The sequence below is a fragment of the Coregonus lavaretus genome (assembly GCF_964263955.1).
Source record: "Coregonus lavaretus genome assembly, chromosome: 26".
In the NCBI taxonomy this organism is placed as follows: domain Eukaryota; kingdom Metazoa; phylum Chordata; class Actinopteri; order Salmoniformes; family Salmonidae; genus Coregonus; species Coregonus lavaretus.
The window spans coordinates 8476392-8502505 of NC_140013.1; the positions used below are offsets into that span (position 1 = coordinate 8476392).

General features: G+C 42.9%; 1 protein-coding gene across 1 annotated transcript; it reads right to left on the reverse strand.

Annotated features, from left to right (window-relative positions):
- Positions 1–2778: 2778 nt before the first annotated feature.
- LOC311101429 (sodium channel regulatory subunit beta-2-like) lies at positions 2779–25843 on the reverse strand (the record flags this gene model as incomplete). Its single annotated transcript, XM_084142575.1, has 5 exons — positions 2779–2806; positions 8241–8436; positions 9486–9696; positions 10339–10505; positions 25759–25843. 5 exons carry the CDS (start codon positions 25841–25843, stop codon positions 2779–2781), a joined length of 687 nt encoding a protein of 228 aa, XP_083998701.1.
- Between the last annotated feature and the right edge of the window lie 271 nt (positions 25844–26114).

A 26114-nucleotide genomic window follows, 5' to 3' on the forward strand; every position in this document is an offset into this window, starting at 1 on the left:
GATTTTTTTTTTTTGTAGACCTCCACAAATCTGGTTCATCCTTGGGAGCAATTTCCAAACGCCTGAAGGTACCATGTTCATCTGTACAAACAATAGTACGCAAGTATAAACACCACGCAGCTGTCATACCACTCAGAAAGGAGACACGTTCTGTCTCCTAGAGATGAACGTACTTTGGTGCGAAAAGTGCAAATCGATCCCAGAACAACAGCAAAGGATCTTGTGAAGATGCTGGAGGAAACAGGTACAAAAGTATCTATATCCACAGTAAAACGAGTCCTATATCGACATAACCTGAAAGGCCGCTCAGCAATGAAGAAGCCAATGCTCCAAAACTGCCAAAGAATACCCAGACTACGGTTTGCAACTGCACATGGGGACAAATATCATACTTTTTGGAGAAATGTCCTCTGGTCTGATGAAACAAAAATATAACTGTTTGGCCATAATGAACCATCGTTATGTTTGGAGGAAAAAGGGGGTTGCTTGCAAGCCGAAGAACACCATCCCAACCATGAAGCATGGGGGTGGCAGCATCATGCTGTGGGGGTGCTTTGCTGCAGGAGGGACTGGTGCACTTAAAAAAATAGATGGCATCATGAGGAAGGAAAATGATGTGGATATAATGAAGCAAAATCTCAAGACATCAGTCAGGATGTTAAAGCTTGGTCGCAAATGGGTCTTCCAAATGGCCAATGACCCCAAGCATACTTCCAAAGTTGTGGCAAAATGGCTTAAGGACAACAAAGTCAAGGTATTGGAGTGGCCATCACAAAGCCCTGACCTCAATCCTATAGAAAATGTGTGGGCAGAACTGAAAAAGCGTGTGCGAGCAAGGAGGCCTACAAACCTGACTCAGTTCCACCAGCTCTGTCAGGAGGAATGGGCCAAAATTCACCCAACTTATTGTGGGAAGCTTGTGGAAGGCTACCTGAAACGTTTGACCCAATTTAAACAATTTAAAGGCAATGCTACCAAATATTAATTGAGTGTATGTAAACTTCTGATCCACTGGGAAAGCTGAAATAAATCATTCTCTCTACTATTATTCTGACATTTCACATTCTTAAAATAAAGTGGTGATCCTAACTGACCTAAGACAGGGAATTTGTACTAGGATTAAATGTCAGGAATTGTGAAAAACTGAGTTTAAATGTATTTGGCTAAGGTGTATGTAAACTTCCGACTTCAACTGTATATGTATGTGTATATATGTATGTATGTATATATGTATGTATGTATGTATGTGTGTATGTATGTATGTGTATATATATATATTTGCAAGAAAAAAAACATGGGGGGATTGGAAGTGATGCAGACAATTACATTGATGGAAGTTACAATCTATCTGCAATATTAAAGCTGATCTACCCCCCTTTTTAATTTTTTTATAAAAAAATATGTCATGCTAATGTATGATGTAGTACTAACTTCATTCATAACAATACAAATGTGTCGTTTCGATGTATGAGCAAGCAACACAGGCTAAAATATCATATTGGAGGTGAAGCAAGGGTTCAGAAGACTTGACTACTGATAAAATCATGCCTGGCTTCTCCATTCAGGGAGAGTCTGAGTTTGAAGAAAAGACATTCGGACACTCTATGGACACTCAAACACATTCTCAAACACACACACAAACACACACATATTCACACACGTGTATACACCCACACTGCTCGTAGTTACATCTGAAGGTCATTCACAAGCTTATACCCTGTACATAAAAACAAACACACAGAGCCAAAAATCCACCCATACCATTCTCACACAGAAAGGTTGTCATTTGGACACACACTATAGCTGTCAAAAAAAACATGGAACTTTTTTGCCCCAACCATTATGCATCGCTAAGTAATGTGATAGAGCAAGAAAAAGAGAGAGAGAGAGAGAAGGAAGGAAGGAAGGAAGGAAGGAAGGAAGGAAGGAAGGAAGGAAGGAAGGAAGGAAGGAAGGAAGGAAGGAAGGAAGGAAGGAAGGAAGGAAGGAAGGAAGGAAGGAAGGAAGGAAGGAAGGAAGGAAGGAAGGAAGGAAGAGAGAATAATATGATTTGATTTGGAAGTAAATCACTTGTTATCCAATGGTGTGGCAAACTAGAAGACAACAATTTGAGAGATAGAGAGAGTGAGAGAGAGAGAGAGAGAGAGAGAGAGAGAGAGAGAGAGTGAGAGTGAGAGTGAGAGAGAGAGAGAGAGAGAGAGAGAGAGAGAGAGAGAGAGAGAGAGAGAGAGAGAGAGAGAGAGAGAGAGAGCAGGATCTTTCCCAGTAATCACGGATGTCAATTCATCCATTTACTCTACAGATGTAGGATTTTAATTTGAGCCAGTTTGCTACAGCAGGAAAATAATCCTGCAGCAACAGGAAATGTGAATTATTATGTGGATTATAATTAATTTATATTTTTCTAAGAGTTTATAAATTTTTCGTAAGGGAAAACTTCAGAAGCCTTTTTAAACCTCAAATACAGTACACATTTATCCTGCAACAGGGTGATCAAATTAAAATCCTACATCTGTATATTTAGAGAGACTAGAAGCGAGAAAAAGGGGAAAGAGGAATGTCGTTTGGAGGCTACCGTCCACTAGTCTCCTCCACCTTTTGTGGCTTCCCGTCAAAGAAGAGAGGAGCTAAGATGGCTGACTGAAGATAGAGGCAGGGGTGGCATGGGTGGCGTGGCTGGTGGCTGGGGCTTCCCATAACTGCAATCTTGTTTGGCTGGACAAGAGGGAGGCGGCGTGGGGTGAGGCAGATGCTGGACGAGGATTCAAGCAAGGGTCACTATACATCTTCAGGCAGGAATGCTTTTCTGAAGGTTATGGTTAATCGGAAACAGAGAGGCAGGGAAAGAGAGCAGAGATATACATGAGCTCAGCGATACAGTACATATAGTACATCAAATCCACCTATTGAACAAAAACAAGGAAACAGCACCCCAATACCAACACACTAAAGAGATGTGAAAGTCACATGAGAGTAGAAGACAAGATAGTTTAAACATCTAGGTCAGTGCTTCCTAAAGTAGACACTGGTTGTCTTGCCAACCTGACTTGTTTTTAAGCTGATTTCCATGCTATTGTTGTTGTACAGTATTTATATACCACTGTAGGATCAGGGGGAAATGTTGGGACATGTATTAACTTGTACAATTCCATACATCAAACACAGACTGCACCACACACCCATCACCACACCACATTGGCTAGTACCACAATGCAAACACAGCAATAGCTACTGTGCAGAAACAGGCAGGGGTTGATCTCTTATAGAGTTAGTGTGGAAAATATGTTAGTTACTAGTAACTGAAAACCTAGTAAAAACACACAAACACATTGCCCTGAGACATGGCTGTAGACTGCTATAGCTTCCAAAAAAAGCTATGACACATCACATTTTCATAGTCCCTTTCTAGATGCTCTACAGTCTATCTACAGACTATCAGTAACATTTCAACTACAGTTGAAGTCAGAAGTTCACATACACCTTAGCCAAATACATTTAAACTCAGTTTTTCACAATTCCTGACATTTAATCCTAGTAAAAATTCCATGTCTTAGGTCAGTTAGGATCACTACTTTATTTTAAGAATGTGAAATGTCAGAATAATAGTAGAGAGAATGATTTATTTCAGCTTTTATTTCTTTCATCACATTCCCAGTGGGTCAGAAGTTTCATACACTCAATTAGTATTTGGTAGCATTGCCTTTAAAATGGTTTAACTTGGGTCAAACATTTTGGGTAGCCTTCCACAAGCTTCCCACAATAAGTTGAGTGAATTTTGGCCCATTCCTCCTGACAGGGCTGGTGTAACTGTGTCAGGTTTGTAGGCCTCCTTGCTCGCACACACTTTTTCAGTTCTGCCCACACATTTTCTATAGGATTGAGGTCAAGGCTTTGTGATGGCCACTCCAATACCTTGACTTTGTTGTCCTTAAGACATTTTTCCACAACTTTGGAAGTATGCTTGGGGTCATTGTCCATTTGGAAGACCCATTTGCGACCAAGCTTTAACTTCCTGACTGAGGTCTTGAGATGTTGCTTCAATATATCCACATAATTTTCCTTCCTCATGATGCCATCTATTTTGTGAAGTGCACCAGTCCCTCCTGCAGCAAAGCACCCCCACATCATGATGCTGCCACCCCCGTGCTTCACGGTTGGGATGATGTTCTTCGGCTAGCAAGCAACCCCCTTTTTCCTCCAAACATAACGATGGTCATTAGTGCCAAACAGTTCTATTTTTGTTTCATCAGGACAGGTCTACAATTGTGGAGGTCTCCAATTTTGTTTCTGAGGTCTTGGCTGATTTCTTTTGATTTTCCCATGATGTCAAGCAAAGAGGCACTGAGTTTGAAGGTAGGCCTTGAAATACATCCACAGGTACACCTCCAATTGACTCAAATGATGTCAATTAGCCTATCAGAAGCTTCTAAAGCCATGACATCATTTTCTGGAATTTTCGTGTATGTAAACTTCTGACCCACTGGAATTGTGATACAGTGAATTATAAGTGAAATAATCTGTCTGTAAACAAATGTTGGAAAAATTACTTGTGTCATGAACAAAGTAGATGTCCTTACCGACTTGCCAAAACTATAGTTTGTTAACAAGAAATTTGCGGAGTGGTTGAAAAACGAGTTTTAATGTCTCCAACTTAACTGTATGTAAACTTCCGACTTCAACTGTATCTACTAACCCTAACCCTATCTCTAACCCTAACCTAACTCTTATCTTAACCCTAAACTTAACCCCTTACCCGTATTCTAAACCTAAACCTAACCCTAACCCTAACCGTAACCTTAGCAAGCAGTTGCTTATCAACATATAGTTTGTTGATAGTAAGACCATGAAAATCCGGACTATCCAAATAAAGTGCGACCCAAATTCATCCTGGAACCTTGCACGGTGGAGTCTACAGCCATGTGTCAGGTCAAACAAACACACAGGTGCAAACTAATGGACAAAATCTAACTTGAGATACAGTGAGCACATGTACACTTTCCTTCCCCATGAATCATGTTAGACAACATATTTGTGCAGACAAGTTCTGTGTTTGTATCTGAAGTTAGGATTGAGCCCTACAGGCATTCAGAATCAGAACTGATCAGATCTAAGTCCTGGAAGAGAGACGATCAGGTAGAAAAGAGGTTGAAGGTAGAAGGGAGAGCAGACCAGAGGGGGAAAGGCAGGATAGGATTGACCATTCTATTGGATGAGATCAGGACAGAGGTTGAGAGTGAGACTGTCTCAACAGTCCTTTCCATGTCTCCTGTCCTTCATGACCACTGATACATGAGATGACAGCACATTGATTTAATCTATTGTCCTTTCACATCAGTGGTCATACGGGAAATGAGCCAGGGACAGACTATTATTTTGAGATTGTCAGGACAGAGCCTCATAGTTAAATATCAAACAGAATTTGAAGTTCCCATCACCTTGGTAACGAGAGAGAGGGATGAACAGAAAGGTTTGGGGAAGAAGGAAGAAGGCCATAAGTGGCCACTTCTTCTTGGCTAACTGGGGTCACATGACCAGCACAAAACACCAATCACAGATTGTTACCAGTGTGAGGGAGGGAGTGGGGCTCCAGCGAACGTTGGGCCTCCAGGACCATGCAGGCCGGTTATAGCTGCCTGGCTCATGGCAATATCCACAAACAAACAAACACACACATACACATTCACGCACACACACACAAGAACACACATATAAATGCAAACACACATACCCGCAGGAACACACATTCAACATACATGCAAATAAAACAAGAAGAATAAAAGAAGGGAAGAGGGATACTTGTCAGCTTTGTTCAGGGTGGTTTTAAGAGAAATGTATGACTCCACTTATGCTTTACACCGGACATATTTCTGGAATGTGTTTCCATAACATCTATATTTTGTGAAGTTTCTGGGGTTATTCCAACATGTTGTGGTATAAATGATGGACCACCCCGTCAGTGCACATACTATGTACAGTTGAAAGAGAAATATAATTGAAGTCGATTTTAAGACTCAAGAGCATTGCCTCAAGTAGATGACAGAAGGAGAGAGAGAGAGAGAGAGAGAGAGAGAGAGAGAGAGAGAGAGAGAGAGAGAGAGAGAGAGAGAGAGAGAGAGAGAGAGAGAGAGAGAGAGAGAGAGAGAGAGAGAGAGAGAGAGAGAGAGAGAGAGAGAGAGAGAGAGAGAGAGAGAGAGAGAGAGAGAGAGAGAGAGAGAGAGAGAGAGAGAGAGAGGAGAGAGACAAGCAGCAAAGAGAAAAGAAAGAGAAGGAGGATAGCCTAAATCAGGTGACACATTATTATCATTTCCCAACTTTTAGAAAGAGTCAGAGTAAAGCAATATACAGATGTAGGATCTTAATATGATCACCCTGTTGCAGGACATGTTACACTTGTACTGTATTTGAGGTTTAAAAAGGTTTCTGAAGTTTGCAAATTCCACTTAGAGGAATTTCAGACTTGACTTTCCCTTAAAAACGTGTAAAATCCCAGAACAATTTCCATTAATTATAATACACATAATAATTCACATTTTCTGTTGCTGCAGGATTATTTTCCTGCTGTAGCAAAATGGCTCAAATTAAGATCCTACATCTGTAGAGGTATCGAGGAAGAGATACAGTTGAAGTTGGAAGTTTACATACACTTAGGTTGGAGTCATTAAAACTTGTTTTTCAACCACTCCACAAATTTCTTGTTAACAAACTATAGATTTGGCAACTCGGTTAGGACATCTACTTTGTGCATGACACAAGTCATTTTTCCAACAATTGTTTACAGACTTATAATTCACTGTATCACAATTCCAGTGGGTCAGAAGTTTACATACACTAAGTTGACTGTGCCTTTAAACAGCTTGGAACATTCCAGAAAATGATGCCATGGCTTTAGAAGCTTCTGAAAGGCTAATTGACATCATTTGAGTCAATTGGAGGTATACATGTGGATGTATTTCAAGGCCTACCTTCAAACTCAGTGCCTCTTTGCTTGACATCATGAGAAAAACAAAAGAAATCAGCCAAGAATTCAGAAAAATAATTGTAGACCTCCACAAGTCTGGTTCATCCTTGGGAGCAATTGTACAAACAATAGAACGCAAATATAAACACCATGGGCCCACGCAGCCGTCATACCGCTCAGGAAGGAGACACGTTCTGTTTCCTAGAGATGAACGTACTTTGGTGCGAAAAGTGCAAATCAATCCCAGAACAACAGCAAAGGACCTTGTGAAGATGCTGGAGGAAACAGGTACAAAAGTATCTATATCCACAGTAAAACGAGTCCTATATTGCCATAACCTGAAAGGCTGCTCAGCAAGGAAGAAGCCACTGCTCCAAAACCGCCATAAAAAAGCCAGACTACGGTTTGCAACTGCACATGGGGACAAATATCATACTTTTTGGAGAAATATCCTCTGGTCTGATGAAACAAAAATATAACTGTTAGGCCATAATGACCATCGTTATGTTTGGAGGAAAAAGGGGGTACCTTGCAAGCCAAAGAACACCATCCCAACCGTGAAGCACGGGGGTGGCAGCATCATGCTGTGGGTGTGCTTTGCTGCAGGAGGGACTGGTGCACTTCACAAAATAGATGGCATCATGAGGAAGGAAAATTATGTGGATATATTGAAGCAACATCTCAAGACATCAGTCAGGAAATTAAAACTTGGTCGCAAATAGGTCTTCCAAATGGACAATGACCCCAAGCATACTTCCAAAGTTGTGGCAAAATGTCTTAAGGACAACAAAGTCAAGGTATTGGAGTGGCCATCACAAAGCCCTGACCTCAATCCTATAGAAAATGTGTGGGCAGAACTGAAAAAGCGTGTGCGAGCAAGGAGGCCTACAAACCTGACTCAGTTACACCAGCTCTGTCAGGAGGAATGGGCCAAAATTCACCCAACTTATTGTGGGAAGCTTGTGGAAGGCTACCTGAAACGTTTGACCCAAGTTAAACAATTTAAAGGCAATGCTACCAAATATGAATTGAGTGTATGTAAACTTCTGACCCACTATTATTCTGACATTTCACATTCTTAAAATAAAGTGGTGATCCTAACTGACCTAAGACAGGGAATCTTTACTAGGATTAAATGTCAGGAATTGTGAAAAACTGAGTTTAAATGTATTTGGCTAAGGTGTATGTAAACTTACGACTTCAACTGTAGATGTTCAGAGGAAGATGGGTAAAGAAGAAGAGATGACTGAAAGAGAAAGTTAAAACAAAGAGGGGTTCTCACTTGGTTCCCTCCTCGGTGCCCCCCTCTGCATCCAGCTTGCCCTCTTCTTCCATCTTCTGCTCGTCAGAGATGAGCTCCTGTTTCTTGTGGCGCCGTATACACTTCACCACCACCATGGACAGGATGAGCAGAGCCAGCGCACCGCCGACTGACGCCCCGATCGCCACCGCTATGGTCGAGTCCCGCGGGGGAGGCACTGTGGAGGGGGAGAGGAGGAGGGAAGAGCAGGTGAGATAGTTCTGTAGATAGAGTGTATAGTTGGCAAAGGGCTGATTAAACCACAGTGTGAGGATACGAAAAACCAGGAAAGCAATGCTGAAATTGACTTTTATGTATGTATGTGTGTGTGTGTGTGTGTGTGTGTGTGTGTGTGTGTGTGTGTGTGTGTAAATGCATGTGTGTAATCATGCATACATGTGTGTGTAAAAGTGTGCATGTGTGAGACCAGCATTTGTGAGAGGCAATGATTCTGAGGTGAGCTGGGTTGGCACGACCTTCAATAAGTAAAAAGCTGTATAGTGTTGTGTCATCATGTCCTGGGCTGAAGGAAGGTTGAGACTGAGACTAAGGGAGAACAGAAACACAACCAGATGAGGAACTGAAGGATGGAGGGATGGATTGGTGAGTGAATGGATTGATAAATGGATGAATGGCAAGGGCAGGGCACATTAATTAATGACATGCTGGCAAACAAGCCTCAAGGCCAGGGATGGGCTGGTATGGGTGGATGGATGGACCAGTTGACCACAGATTAGTGCTGAGCGATTAGTGCTTTTTGAGGTCGGTCCGGTTTTGATTCTATTATAAAAAATGTATCACAGTTTTCGGTTTCTATATATTTTTTAAACATAAAATGCACTTTGCTTTATGTGGGTTGAATGCTGTAACAACACAGAATAAAACAATTAATACAAGTCCCATGATGGTAGTGACTGCCCATTACTGCTATTCACTTATTAACCATCATTTATTCACATTACTTTACTTTAATAAAATATTTGTTTGATTTGATGACTTTATTATTTCATTCCAGGTCATCATCTCATCTCTATAGAGCTTCTGCCTATGCGGTCTGACGAAATCACAATTTTAGTAGTTCTTCAAAGTAAATAAGGCATACTTTTATGACTGCTGAATACCAACTATCAATCACTTAGATCAAGTATTTTCAGGCTCGCCAAGCAACTGCTAAGCAACTTGCCCCCTGTCCCTCTTATTTCTCCCTGCCTTGCCCCCTGCCCTTACATTCTGTGACGACAAACATGTTGATGATTCCGTGGCCCTGGATGCGGTCAGGGGGGTTGCGGACGTAGCAGTTGTAGATGCCCTCGTCTGACAGCTGGACATCAGAGAGGGTGATGGACAAGTCGTTCTTTTCCAGGTTACCCACAAACTGCACCCGGTCACTGAACCGGTCCGTCCGCAGGGGCATCATCCCCTTCTTATAGGTCATGAACTGGAGGAGAGAAGAGGAGGAAGAGGGGGATTAGCAGAAAGATAGACAGAAAACATGTAGTTTTTATTGAACCCAGGACTCCCTGGAAAACAGTGGCAACTGTTACTGAGTACAGATGTAGGATCTTAATTTGATCACTCTTTTGTTGCTGACAATTTTCCTGCACTGCAGGAAATGCAGATGAGCTTCGTGATTTGCATACATTCACTGAAAACCTGCACTAACACACGGTTATATTAACATTATTGCACTTTTCATGTTGCCTACTTTTGTCCAGCTCATAGCCTAACCACTGATCAAGCAACATAATGGACTAAACGTTCAAATCCTGTTGCGGCAGGAATAATTTGCTAAGACAATACTGGTCAAATTAAGATCCTATATCTGTAGACTATACTGGCTAAATAAATACAATGAAATGAAACACATCTAAAAAAATAAAATAAAAGAAGATTAATGTTACTGTATATCATGGCAGAGTCAGGGGGACGGTGTCCATTTTAGCCTTACACCTTACCCCTCCTTGAGTCAGTCCTCACCTTCCTTGAGTCAATCTGAGGCTGAGGGTGTCCTAAAATGGACACTGTGCATCGGCCTGGCATTGACACAATACAAGGGCAGACACACGGTCTGGTCTCTCACCATCTCCTCAGTCTCGTTGGTGTTCTCCTGGTAGGTCCAGTTCATGGCAAACTTGTTGACATCCATCTTGTAGCAGGAGGTGAAGATGCACTGGATCCTCACCATGGTGCCATTCAGGACGTTGATCTGGTTATGGACCAGGACATCCATACTAGACGCAGGGCAGGCTGGGGGAGGGAGGGATGGAGGGGATTCATTATGAAACACATAGATCTGCTACACATGGAAGTATGGATTTTGTTGTTTACTGTTCTATAGGAAGGAATGAGTTCATTCACGAGAAAGATCATACAGTTGAAGTCGGAAGTTTACATACACTTAGGTTGGAGACATTAAAACTTGTTTTTCAACCACTCCACAAATATCTTGTTAACAAACTATAGTTTTGGCAAGTCGGTTAGGACTTTGTGCATGACACAAGTCATTTTTCCAACAATTGTTTAGAGACAGATTATTTCACTTATAATTCACTGTATCACAATTCCAGTGGGTCAGAAGTTTACATACACTAAGTTGACTGTGCCTTTAAACAGCTTGGAAAATTCCAGAAAATGATGTCATGGCTTTAGAAGCTTCTGATAGGCTAATTGACATCATTTGAGTCAATTGGAGGTGTACCTGTGGATGTATTTCAAGGCCTACTTTCAAACTCAGTGCCTCTTTGCTTGACATCATGGGAAAATCAAAAGAAATCAGCCAAAACCTCAGGAAAAATTTGTAGACCTCCACAAGTCTGGTTCATCCTTGGGAGCAATTTCCAAACGCCTGAAGGTACCACGTTCATCTGTACAAACAATAGTACGCAAGTATAAACACCATGGTACCACGCAGCCGTCATACCGCTCAGGAAGGAGACGCGTTCTGTCTCTTAGAGATTAATGTACTTTGGTTGCGAAAAGTGCAAATCGATCCCAGAACAACATCAAAGGACCTTGTAAAGATGCTGGAGGAAACTGGTACAAAAGTATCTATATCCACAGTAACACAAGTCCTATGTCGACATAACCTGAAAGGCCACTCAGCAAGGAAGAAGCCACTGCTCCAAAACCGCCATAAAAAAGCCAGACAACGGTTTGCAACTGCACATGGGGACAAAGATCGTACTTTTTGGAGAAATGTCCTCTGGTCTGATGAAACAAAAATATAACTGTTTGGCCATAATGACCATCGTTATGTTTGGAGGAAAAAGGGGGTACCTTGCAAGCCAAAGAACACCATCCCAACTGTGAAGCACGGGGGTGGCAGCATCATGCTGTGGGGTGCTTTGCTGCAGGAGGGACTGGGGCACTTCACAAAATATATGGCATCATGAGGAAGGAAAATTATGTGGATATATTGAAGCAACATCTCAAGACCTCAGTCAGGAAGTTAAAGCTTGGTCGCAAATGGGTCTTCCAAATGGACAATGACCCCAAGCATACTTCCAAAGTTGTGGCAAAATGTCTTAAGGACAACAAAGTCAAGGTATTGGAGTGGCCATCACAAAGCCCTGACCTCAATCCTATAGAAAATGTGTGGGCAGAACTGAATAAGCGTGTGCGAGCAAGGAGGCCTACAAACCTGACTCAGTGCTACCAAACACTAATTGAGTGTATGTAAACTTCTGACCCACTGGGAATGTGATAAAAGAAATAAAAGCTGAAATAAATCATTCTCTCTACTATTATTCTGACATTTCACATTCTTAAAATAAAGTGGTGATCCTAACTGACCTAAGACAGGGCATTTTTACTAGGATTAAATGTCAGGAATTGTGAAAAACTAAGTTTAAAGGTGTATGTAAACTTCCGACTTCATCTGTATGTATGAGATCATCACTTAAACAAACTGCTATGTATTTCAAAATATATTTTTTTCTGGGTCAGTGAAATCCTCTGTAAAGCAACCACCATCAGCTGAAGGTGATAGTAGTATTAGGATACTGCTTTAGCAGTAGTGTCTATCCACACAACCTGGGAGGAATTGCGCAGTACACAACCGTACTGTAGTAACATCTCGGTATGCACACAGTGACTCTCTCCTGCACCGGTTACTCTTAACGCACCTCTTGACACACCGTGTACAGCACTCCCTCTGAAGTGCCCTGAACCATACTGAAGGAACGAATGAACGAATGCTTAGACAACACTTTGAACAGCCAGAGTGGTTGAATCGGTGGTTCAGTTGTAGGCACAGAGGAATTCAGCCCGGTAATTCTGCCCTGTAATCGTTCCACTCGTATTGCTAATGGTATTCATTGTTTGCGGGTTGGCGTTTATTGCGACGATGGCTTATGCATGAGTATTGGCTAAAGCTGCAGAAAAAGAGTTTGACTGAATCTCCTGAATACATAACTCATTGAGGCATTGAGGCAGAACTGTGCTGTATACCTGTGTGTGCCTACAGCGTTGTGTCTGTGAACTGCATATGATGACAATGCACAGTATCAGTTAGGCATGTGAACACTTGCACATCTGTTTGTTTCTTTGTGTGTGTGTGCGTGTGTTTGTGTGTGTTGTGTGTGTGCAGGGCCTTTGCCAGAACGAATCAGTTGGGTGGGCCTTTGATATCCAGAGGTGGGCATGTTTTTTCACGGGACGTCCTGTTTGTGCACACATTTGTGTTGGAAAGATATTTCAAATACTGAGGAACTATCATTTGCAAGGGATGTAAAAAAAATAAAAATAAAATACTTTGTATACAATGTGAGGTGAAGAAAGAATTACTGAGAAGATCAGCTTATTAGTGGTGGACATGGTGAGTTAAGACAATCAGAAATCAGACATTGCCCAATGGGCATTTTCCTACATTTGCACACAGCAGGCCTGGTAAATTACTGTAATTAATACATGCATTAACATAAATTAATGTAGTCTAATGACAGGGGACTAACAGTAAATTTACTAGGCCTACTGGTGACATACAGTACCAGTCAAAAGTTTGGACACACCCACTCATTCCAGAGTTTTTCTTTATTTTTACTATTTTCTACATTGTAGAATAATAGTGAAGACATCAAAACTATGAAATAACACATATGCAATCATGTAGTAACCAAAAAAGTGTATGTAACCAAAATATGTGTTATTTCATAGTTTTGATGTCTTCGCTATTATTCTACAATGTAGAAAATAGTAAAAAATTAAGAAAAACCCTGGTATGAGTAGGTATGTCCAAAATGTTGACTGGTACTGTATGTAATGGGGAATTGATAAAAAAGAAACAATCAAAGGGCAAACAATTCACAGAATTAAACAATGAATGTGCAAGAATTGGCGGGAGACAGCTGAGCGACATTCTGGAGAGCTGAGTGCATGCATTCTGGAGAGAGACATGCCATATCTTCGCCACACACCCCTCCCCTCCTTCGTGTTGCAACATTTTAAATCATACTCAAGACACATTACCTTCACACCTATTTTAGATGCTTTTCACTGATAGCCGCAACTCAATCAGCTAGACTTATTGCAACATGTGCACTACCCAAATTGCAGGCTTCCCAAATAGGCATAGGCCTACGCACTTGTGATTTGAAACTATCCACATAGATTTATTTTAGGCTAAGTCATGCTCTCTGGTGAAGTATTTATAATGTTTTCATTTAGGAGTAATTATGTAATTTTGGCAAAACATAAATGTACTTTAAGGGAAGCCCGCATCCTAACAGTGCACTGTGCACCCACCAACTTTCCTTTCCAATTCGCAAGAGGCTGAAACCAGAGATCTGTATATAATGACAAGATGCTCATGTCTCCACCCTAACAATGGGTGTCGTTGTCCCAAAGGCGGGAAGGCAGGCGACAAGCTTAGGTCTGCATAATATGCCCATAGAAACGCATTGTGCTTACTCTGGACAGATTTTGGCGAGAGTGAGACCTCTCGCTTCACCTCTTCCTCTCTGCTGAAACTCTCTCACCGGATAAAGCATCCGAATGAAGTAATGGCGCCGTAGGAGATGGCTGCCGTTTTACGGCTCCTAACCGATTGCGCTATTGTGTGTGTTTTTTCGCATTATTTGTAACTTATTTTGTACATAATGTTTCTGCCACCGCCTCTTATGACCGTAAAGAGATATATCAGGACAGCGATTACTCACCTCGTACTGGCCGTAAAAAAATTATTTAACGAGTCGGACGCGAAGGATTTACTTCAGACACCAGACAAGGCCCAAATCCCCGTCATTCACAGGAGAAAGAGACGGAGATATCGGGGACGTAGGTTGGGGTGCCTTGTAAGGATCCGACGGCGAGTGGGTAATCTGCCTCTACCATCAGTCCTATTAGCCAACGTACAATCATTGGATAATAAAATAGACGAGCTACGATCACAAATATCCTACCAACGGGACATTAAAAACTGTAATATCTTATGTTTCACCAAGTCGTGGCTGAACGACGACATGGATAACATATAGCTGGCGGGGTTTACGCTGCATCGGCAAGAGAGAACAGCGACCTCCGGTAAGACAAGGGGTGGTGGTCTGTGTATATTTGTAAACAACAGCTGGTGCTAGAAATCTAATATTAAGGAAGTCTCTAGGTTTTGCTCGCATGAGGTAGGGTATCTCATGATAAGCTGTAGACCACACTATTTACCAAGAGTTTTCATCTATATATTTCGTAGCTGTCTATTTACCACCACAAACCGGTGCTGGCACTAAGACCGCACCAAATTTACTGTATAGGGCCATAAACAAACAGGAAAATGCTCAACCAGAGGCGGTGCTCCTAGTGGCTGGGGACTTTAATGAAGGGAAACTTAAATCCATTTTACTTAATTTCTACCAGCATGTTAAATGTGCAACCAGAGGAGAAAAAAAAACTCTAGACCACCTTTACTCCACACACAGTGACGTGTACAAAGCTCTCCCTCGCCCTCCTTTTGGCAAATCTGACCATAATTCTATCGTCCTGATTCCTGCTTACAAGCAAAAACTAAAGCAGGAAGCACCAGTGACTCGGTCAATAACGAAGTAGTCAAGATGATGCAGATGCTAAGCTACAGGACTGTTTTGCTAGCACAGACTGGAATATGTTCCGGGATTCTTCCAATGGCATTGAGGAGTACACCACATCAGTTACTGGCTTCATCAATAAGTGCATCGATGACATCGTCCCCACAGTGACCGTACTTACATACCCCAACCAGAAGCCATGGATTACAGGCAACATCCGCACTGAGCTAAAGGATAGAGCTGCCACTTTCAAGGAGCGGGACTCTAACCCGGACACTTAGAAAAAATCCCGCCATGCCCTCCGACGAACCATCAAACAAGGCAAAGCATCAACACAGGACTAAGATTGAATCGTACTACACCGGCTCCGATGCTCGTCGGATGTGGCAGGGCTTGCAAACTATTACAGACTACAAAGGGAAACACAGCAGCGAGCTGCCCAGTGACACGAGCCTACCAGACGAGCTAAATTACTTCTATGCTCGCTTCGAGGCAAGCAACACTGAAGCATACATGAGAGCATCAGCTGTTCCGGACGACTGTGTGATCACGCTCTCCGTAGCCGATGTGAGTAAGACCTTTAAACAGGTCAACATTCACAAGGCCGCAGGGCCAGACGGATTACCAGGATGTGTACTACGAGCTTGCGCTGACGAACTGGCAAGTGTCTTCACTGACATTTTCAACCTGTCCCTGACTGAGTCTGTAATACCAACATGTTTCAAGCAGACCACCATAGTCCCTGTGCCCAGGAACACTAAGGTAACCTGCCTAAATTACTACAAACCCGTAGCACTGACGTCTGTAGGCATGATGTGCTTTGAAAGGCTGGTCATGGCTCACATCAACACCATTATCCAAGAAACCCTAGACCCACTCCAATTTGCATACTGCCCCAACAGATCCACAGATTATGCAATCTCTATTGCACTCCACACTGCCCTTTTCCACCTGGACAAAAGGAACACCTACGTGAGAATGCTATTCATTGACTACAGCTCAGCGTTCAACACCATAGTGCCCTCAAAGCTCATCACTAAGCTAAGGACCCTGGGACTAAACACCTCCCTCTGCAACTGGATCCTGGTCTTCCTGACGGGCCGCCCCCAGGTGGTAAGGGTAGGTAACAACACATCTGCCACGCTGATCCTCAACACAGGGGCCCCTCAGGGGTGCGTGCTCAGTCCCCTCCTGTACTCCCTGTTCACCCATGACTGCATGGCCAGGCACGACTCCAACACCATCATTAAGTTTGCCAAAGACACAACAGTGATAGGCCTGATCACCGACAACGATGAGACAGCCTATAGGGAGGATGTCAGAGACCTGGCCATGTGGTGCCAGGATAACAACCTCTCCCTCAACGTGATCAAGACAAAAAGAGATGATTGTGGACTACAGGAAAAGGAGGACCGAGCACGCCCCCATTCTCAACGACAGGGCTGTAGTGGAGCAGGTTGAGAGCTTCAAGTTTCTTGGTGTTCACATCGCCAACAAACTATCATGGTCCAAACACACCAAGACAGTCGTGAAGAGGACACGACAAAGCCTATTCCCCCTCAGGAGACTGAAAAGATTTGGCATGGGTCCTCAGATCCTCAAAAGGTTCTACAGCTGCACCATCGAAACCATCCTGACTGGTTGCATCACTGCCTGCTATGGCGACTGCTCGGCCTCCGACCGCAAGGCACTACAGAGGGTAATGCGTACGGCCCAGTTCATCACTTGGGCCAAGCTTCCTGCCATCCAGGACCTCTATACCAGGCTTTGTCAAATTGTTAAAGACTGAAGCGACCCTAGTCATAGACTGTTCTCTCTGCTAATGCACAGCAAGCGGTACCGGAGTGCCAAGTCTAGGTCCAAAAGGCTTCTTAACAGCTTCTACCCCCAAGCCATGAGACTCCTGAAAAGCTAATCAAATGGCTACCCGGACTATTTGCATTGCAGTGCACATCTCGGTCAAATAAATTATCAATATTTCAATGTTTTATTTGGACAGGCATGGAGGTACGGTAGAATGGGCCAGGCCCCCTAAGACCCGCTCATAACGGCGGCCCTGTGTGTGTGTGTGTTCTGTGAGTGCCTCAGTGGGATGTCTGTGTGTGTATTGGTCTGAGTGTGGCTGTTAGTGAGTGCAAGCACGTGCGTGATGGCTGGGGTGGGATGGGTGTGTTTCATCGGCTCTGCACCATTCGTTCCCTCTGCAGTCTGTCGAGTTTTGTGTTCCTGGACAAGTTCCCCCTGCTGCTGCAATCACTCTTCATCGTACTGGGTCTCTGCAGCAGCTAGTCCCTCTACTCACACCCTCCTATATCTCTCTCTCTCTCTCTCTCTCTCTCTCTCTCTCTCTCTCTCTCTCTCTCTCTCTCTCTCTCTCTCTCTCTCTCTCTCTCTCTGTTTGTGTGCTGTAGTGGTGCAGTTAGTGTCCTGTCCCTCGGATCACTCACTTCCTCCCTCTCTTCTCTCCCTCCCTTCCCTCCCTTCCTCTCTCTGAATCAGGTGTCCTCTGGAAGTACTGCAGTACAGCACCTGCTTAGAGAGGAGAGAGGCAGGGAGGGACAAATACAGTGAGGGAAAAAAGTATTTGATCCCCTGCTGATTTTGTACGTTTGCCCACTGACAAAGACATGATCAGTCTACAATTTTAATGGTAGGTTTATTTGAACAGCGAGAGACAGAATAACAACAAAAAAATCCAGAAAAACGCATGTCAAAAATGTTATAAATTGATTTGCATTTTAATGAGGGAAATAAGTATTTGACCCCTCTGCAAAACATGACTTAGTACTTGGTGGCAAAACCCTTGTTGGCAATCAGAGGTCAAACGTTTCTTGTAGTTGGCCACCAGGTTTGCACACATCTCAAGAGGGATTTTGTCCCACTCCTCTTTGCAGATCTACTCCAAGTCATTAAGGTTTAGAGGCTGACGTTTGGCAACTGGAACCTTCAGCTCCATCCACAGATTTTCTATGGGATTAAGTTCTGGAGACTGGCTAGGCCACTCCAGGACCTTAATGTGCTTCTTCTTGAACCACTCCTTTGTTGCCTTGGACGTGTGTTTTGGGTCATTGTTATGCTGGAATACCCACCCACGACCCATTTTCAATGCCCTGGCTGAGGGAAGGAGGTTCTCACCCAAGATTTGACGGTACATGGCCCCGTCCATTGTCCCTTTGATGTGGTGAAGTTGTCCTGTCCCCTTAGCAGAAAAACACCCCCAAAGCATAATGTTTCCACCTCCATGTTTGACGGTGGGGATGGTGTTCTTGGGGTCACAGGCAGCATTCCTCCTCCTCCAAACACGGCAAGTTGAGTTGATGCCAAATAGCTCCATTTTGGTCTCATCTGACCACAACACTTTCACCCAGTTCTCCTTTTGTTGTTATTCTGTCTCTCACTGTTCAACTAAACCTACCATTAAAATTATAGACTGATTATTTCTTTGTCAGGTGGCAAACGTACAAAATCAGCAGGGGATCAAATACTTTTTCCTCACTGTAGGCTGACATCCCACACACATACAGATACACTGTATGCTCACATGCAGTGCATTCAGAAAGTATTCAGACTTTTTCCACATTTTGTTATGTTATCGCCTCATTCTAAAATGGATTAAATAAAAAATAATAAACAGAAATACCTTCTTTACATAAGTATTCAGACCGTTTGCTATGAGACTGGAAATTGAGCTCAGGTGCATCCTGTTTCCAATGATCATCCTTGAGATGTTTCTGCAACTTGATTGGAGTTCACCTGTGGCAAATTCAATTGATTGGACATGATTTGGAAAGGCACACACCTGTCTATAGAAGCTCCAACAGTCGACAGTGCATGGAACCACCAATACTATTCCTAGAGCTGGCCACCCTGCAAAACTGGGCAATCGGGGGAGAAGGGACTTGATCAGGGAGGTGACCAAGAACCCGATGGTCACTCTGAGAGAGCTCCAGAGTTCCTCTGTGGAGATGGGAGAACCTTCCAGAAGGACAACCAACTCTGCAGCACTCCACCAATCAGGCCTTTATAGTAGAGTGGCCAAACGGAAGCCACTCCTCAGTATAAGGCACATGAAAGCCCGCTTGGAGTTTGCCAAAAGGCACCTAAAGACTCTCAGACCATGAGAAACAAGATTCTCTGGTCTGATGAAACCAAGATTGAACTCTTTGGCCTGAATGCCAAGCGTCACATCTGAAGGAAAGCTGGCACCATCCTTACGGTGAAGCATGGTGGTGGCAGCATCATGCTGTGGGGATGTTTTTCAGCGGCAGGGACTGGGAGACTAGTCAGAATTGAGGGAAAGATGAATGGAGCAAAGTACAGAGAGATCCTTGATGAAAACCTGCTCCAGAGCGCTCAGGACGTCAGACTGGGGCGAAGGTTCACCTTCCAACAGGACAACGACCCTAAGCACACAGCCACGACAACAGAGGAGTGGCTTCGGGACAAGTCTCTGAATGTCCTTGAGTGGCCCAGCCAGAACCTGGACTTGAACTCGATCGAACATCTCTGGAGAGACCTAAAAATAGCTGTGCAGCGACGCTCCCCATCCAAACTGACAGAGCTTGAGAGGATCTGCAGAGAAGAATGGGAGAAACTCCCCAAATACAGGTGTGCCAAGCTTGTAGCGTCATACCGAAGAAGATTCGATCCTGTAATCGCTGCCAAAGGTGCTTCAACAAAGTACTGAGTAAAGGGGGGGGTTATTTCTAAAAACCTTTTTTTTTTAATCAACTTTAGATTGAGGCTGTAACGTAAAAAAAATGTGGAAAAAGTCAAGGGGTCTGAATACTTTCCGAATGCACTGTATAGACCTATAGCTACACATTGGCAAAATATATGCACACCCTGTACGTCACACACACACACACACACACACACACACACACACACACACAACACGTGTACTTGCAGAGTCAGCACTCAGCAATGCACTCTAATCTGCACTGGTGCTACGTGAATGTCTTCCCAGTCCATGGTTTGGCCTTGTATATTCCCATTTAGCTATATACAGATGTAGGAACTTAATTTGAGCTAGAAATCAAGTCTGTCATTTTAAAGTGGAAATTACAAACTTTAGAAGCCTTTTTAAACTTCAAATACATTATATGTTCTCAGCAACAAAAGAGTGATCAAATTAAGATCCTACATCTGTACTGTATCTAGTGCATCTATAGGGTGAGTACATTCTGGAGGGGGTTACTTTACAGTATGTCCATCACATCCTTCAATATGCAGTACCAGTCAAAACTTTGGACACACCTACTCATTCCAGGGTTTTTCTTTCTTTTTATTATTTTCTACATTGTCGAATAATAGTGAAAATATCAAAACTATGAAATAACACATATGGAATGATGTAGTAACCAAAAAAGTGTTTTAAACAAATCAAAATATATTTTATATTTGAGATTCTTCAAAGTAGCCACCCTTTCCCTTGATGACAGCTTTGCACACTCTTGGCATTCTCTCAACCAGCTTCATGAGGTAGTCACCTGGAATGCATTTCAATTAACAGGTTTGCCTTGTTAAAAGTTAATTTGTGGAATTTATTTCCTTCTTAATGTGTTTGAGCCAATCAGTTGTGTTGTGACAAGGTAGGGGTGGTATACAGAAGACAGCCCTATTTGGTAAAAGACCAAGTCCATATTATGGCAAGAAAAGCTCAAATAAGCAAAGAGAAACGACAGTTCATCATTTCTTGAAGACATGAAGGTCAGTCAATACGGAAAATTTCAAGAACTTGCAGTCGCAAAAACCATCAAGCGCTATGATGAAACTGGCTCTCATGAGGATGACCACAGGAAAGGAAGACCCAGAGTTACCTCTGCTGCAGAGGATAACTTCATTAGAGTTACCAGCCTCAGAAATTGCAGCCCAAATAAATGCTTTACAGAGTTCAAGTAACAGACACATCTCAACATCAACTGTTCAGAGGAGACTGCGTTAATCAGGCCTTCACGGTCGAATTACTGCAAAAGAAACCACTACTAAAGGACACCAATAAGAAGAAGAGCTTGCTTTGGCCAAGAAACACGAGCAATGGACATTAGACCAGTGGAAATCTGTCCTTTGGTCTGATGAGTCCAAATTTGAGATTTTTGGTTCTAACCGCCGTGTCTTTGTGAGACGCATAGTAGGTGAATGGATGATCTCCGTATGTGTGGTTCCCTCCGTGAAGCATGGAGGAGGAGGTGTGATGGTGTGGGGGTGCTTTGCTGGTGACACTGTCAGTGATTTATTTAGGATTCAATGCAAACTTAAAAAGCATGGCTAACACAGAATTCTGCAGCGATATGCCATCCCATCTGGTTTGCGCTTAGTGGGACTATTTTTTATTTTTTTTTACAGGACAATGACCCAACACACCTCCAGGCTGTGTAAGGGCTATTTGACCTTGATATGTATGATGCCAACATCGTTGTCTAGAATTATAGGCCTATACACACATATATTGAACTATAATATTATAGTATGTGTAGCATTCTGAGAGAGAGCTACATTATCTCATCCAATAAAGAAAGTATGTAAATAGTGTTTAACACCCATGTGACCCAATGCTTTTGCTGCACTACTTGATCTGCTATTACAAGGCAGGAAATACTGCAGTGTATCGCCCTCTCCCTCCCTCCGTCCTTCTTCACTCTCCCTTACTCTCCTCTCCCTCCCTCAGCACACCCCATATATCCCTCCTCCTCTCTCTTTCTTTCAGCTGCTTTTTTCGGCGGCTCAAGAGAAGGTAAAGACAAGGCGCACTGCAGTGCTGTAGAAACTACTTTTAAAATGTCATTGGATTACTGTGTGGCAGTATATAAACATGGTCGCACACACACATGCACCAACACATGCATGCACGCACAAAGTTGCATTCTCCCTCAGATGCCATTCTCGAAATAAAGCACTCTGTCTCTCATCTCATACGCAAAGTATAAACACATTATGCATGCATAAGCACACACACGGGCGCACGCACGCACACACACACACACACACACTGCACCAAGATAAATTCAGGCAATCATGATTTGTTCTCTACAGTTAACATCACATATTGCCAATACTAAGATAAAGTCCACACTCTTAGAGAAAAGGGTTCCGCAAGGGTTATTAGGCTGTCCCCATAGGTGAACGTTTTTTGGTTCCAGGTAGAACCCTTTTTGTATCCAGGTAGAATCCTTTTGGTTTTGCTGTAAAAACCCTCTTTGCAAAGGGTTGTACATGGAACCGAAAAGGGTTCTACCTGGAACCAAAAGGGTTCTACCTAGAACCAAAAAGGGTTATTAAAAGGGTTCTCCAATGGGGACAGCCGAATAACCCTTTTAGGTTCTAGATAGTACCTTTCTTTCTAAGAGTGTAGATTCGATACTGTACTACTACACCTATCATTTCAGATGCAGCTGTAAAACTAGCCAAAACACTAATAGCACGGAAGAGAATGAAAGCTTTTATTGAGTTTCTACCATACCACCTTTATTAATCTCTGAGTGTGTTTTGTGGGGAGAGTGGCGTTGTAGTTTCTTGTGGTTTCTTAGCTAACAGGACATTGTCAGCAGAATGTTTGTGCAGTGTGTATACAAAGACCAGACTTAATGGTTCAATATGTGTGTGTTTGTGTGTGTGTGCGTGTGTGTGCGTGTGCGAGCATACTTGTGTGCAAAGGACTTAATGTGGTAGATCAGTGTTGGGAAAGCTCACTAACTAACAAACAGCAATCCACTGAGACTGCGGTTCTGGCTTGGTACTCTTTCACCTGGTTCAAGACTAGTTTGGACCAGAGCCATGTATTTTGAGAGTTGGGCCAACTTTTAGAATTTTGAATTTGTTCTAATTCTAGACATTCAGTTACATAGCATTATTAAAATATTACCCATGTAAGGTAATGGGGCGTTAAGTCTAACATGGATGCCATAGAATTTTAAAGTGTTATGTAAATGAATCATAATGCAGAAACATCAATGGCACAACACATGGCTCTGGTTTGGACCAGAAGCTGTCGTCTCCTTCTCTACCAGTGGCATAGATGTCACCTCACCCCCATGTCGATTCCATTTCTCACCCTGTAGGTGGGTGATTGCAACCCAGCAGGGTTCATACCCAGGCTGCCTGCTGACAGGGCAGGTGTTGACTGGCTGATGGATAGGCCGACCCAGGTGGTTGACCTCTGGGCCCATTAGCTGCCCAGTGATCCATAGCCTTGAATAAAGGTGATTGCCAATGTCCTTGGTCCTGTGTGTGTTTAGTGTGAGTATGTGTGTGTGTGTGTGTGTTTGTTTGGCTGTGGGCAGTGGGCAGTGGCTCAGCATACTATATGACTAGTGAGTGCAATGGGGGAAGGATAATGTAGTATAATACATTATTGAGGGACTGACCTTAATATGGTGGTCATAATGTTATTACATTTGGTTTTAAGGAGGTAACAGTGTTCAAGACTGGTCAAATGTATTGGATCTCTGTCTTTTGATGGCTGAGGTATGTGTCTTTGATATGACACAGAACACATTATTAGGTGAACCTGCTGACAGGCAAGGTCATTATGCAGGCTATGGGATTACAAACTACACACTGTAGCCTGTACCTTACAGCTCAATCTAATCATGTAACCTACAGTATCCCTTCCATGATGAAGCAGCTATTCCTACTCTCTACTTCCTCACATTCAAAAGGAGCAGCCTTATGGCACCATCCTGAGAATGAGAATTGATGATCTATCCCATGAAATGAATGCTGCCAGCTCTGAGCTAAACTGCTGCATAGCAACAGTAGGCTACAGACTGCAGAGTGGGCTATACAGTGGCAGTGGATGTGGAATAGCCTGCCCCCTTGTGGATGAAATTAAAAAGTGCGCTCAAAGATCCCAATACCGAATGGACATCATAAATACTGTTGGTTGTTAGTCAGCAACCGGTTTTCATCGAATGTAGCCTAGTCCTCTATATCAATCATCCATACTGTTGTTAAATAGCATTTATGAGCTCCTAAAAGTCTACTATTACCAACTGCTCCTTCAAATAGTATGAGAGGCTGTATGTGAGCTCAGCATGCCATCATAGCTGCTGGTCTATCTGCATGGCACTGTCTCCCTCTGGTGTAAAAGTATAGGAGGCGCAGCAGCATGACAATACATGATTGTTCTAAAATGGTGAAGGTTTCAGAGGCTGGTGTGGTAGTAGTCATCTCTTCTGCTGCACACTGCACAATGACCAGACAGTGTGAACCAGATGACACAGACATACATTTGCATCACCACAACAGTTTGAAAGTGCTAGGCTATGCTATTTTTCCAATACATATTTCTACATTTTTAACCTACCCTTTATTTGTAATATCCTACAACATTATGATAACACAGATATTAACATGCATATTTGGAAAATAAAGGTTTAGGCTACTGCATAGGCTTAATGGTGTCATGGCATCAACATTTCAGATCGGGAAATTCATCTCATGAGCTGTCATTACGCACCAGTAACGTTAGCCTGTTGCCAAGCAGGCCTCTGCTTAGCACAAAACAGCGCTCTCACTATCCATCTTTACCTGAGTGCTCTTTGGGATACGAATAATAAAGTGTAGGCTATGTGAATAAACGGGAAATATAGCCTACATTGGTGAGGCAATGTGAATAGATTATTGTATCCACCCAGATGCGCTAAACTCAGTATAGGCTTCCTCATAGCCAGCCGACGGTGCTGTGCCAGTCACGCTTCGACCCGCTATTGTGAGAAAGCAAACACTATGACGAGTTCTTTATTTAAATTGAGGAGAAACGACAATTTCTTTCAGATTCATGGCCTGTTTACAAATAGCCTGTACGCAAGGCGATGTTGCTAGCGATGCGTCTCTAGTGCCGAGATGATGGAGATACGCGGTGTCCGTGCGTCTGCGTCCATCCACTCCACTCCGCACCTGCATCAGTAGAGAGAGCATCACTGGACCTGCCTGAGCCCTGATACATACACGACTGTTACACATTCTGAATAAGCTATAGGTAGATAGCGGGCCGATAATAAATCCCCACGTTGTTTTGGTTTATCCTCGATATATATCAGGCGTTGGGACGCTCGAATGATCCTTTTTTTGTGATTCACTGCGTTTATCTCTGGATTAAAAACAACCGCACATCGTTTAGCCTACTGTTTTGGTTCCTTGACTGAATCTGTTGACATAGCCTACAGATGTATTAGATCGAATTACTAATGGTGAGGGAAAAGTGTTAGGCTTAGAGGTGATGAAGTTGGTAATTTACAGTGATGGCAAGCGGCGTATTTCGTGAGCCACCAGTCAATTAATTAGGTAGCCTACCATAATCATACAGCATTTCAGGAATATCTCAATTTCGCTAATTTACAGACACACACACTCACACTTACACACACAACGCGCGAGGAAACGGTGCACATTTGATCCAAGATAGTAAAATTGCGGCTCTGTCATTCATCTTTCCAAATTACGATCCGCTGTTACATTAGGCGCTTCCGTTGTAGCCTACTTACCCATAATATAAACCACCAATCCCACGATGCTCAAATTGATAGCTTGTTTCCACGTCTTATTTCGCTTTTGTAATATAAAATGCATTGTATCTCCTTGAAGTAAAACGTCACGCTATATAATAAATATACAAATATCGTCAAAATCTTCCGTTTTACTTTAAAAAATCTTAAAATATGTGTTATTTTTCAGTGCTATGATATGGCTGTCAGTGACTGTAGCTGTAGAAATAGTTGATTATATGGTTGTCGGTGTCTCTCAAAAGAAGGCGGGGAGGTTAGAAATTGAATAAAATCGTCTACTCTTAGCTCACTCCCTTTCTTGCTCTCCATTTCCCCTTTTCATATCTCATATTTCA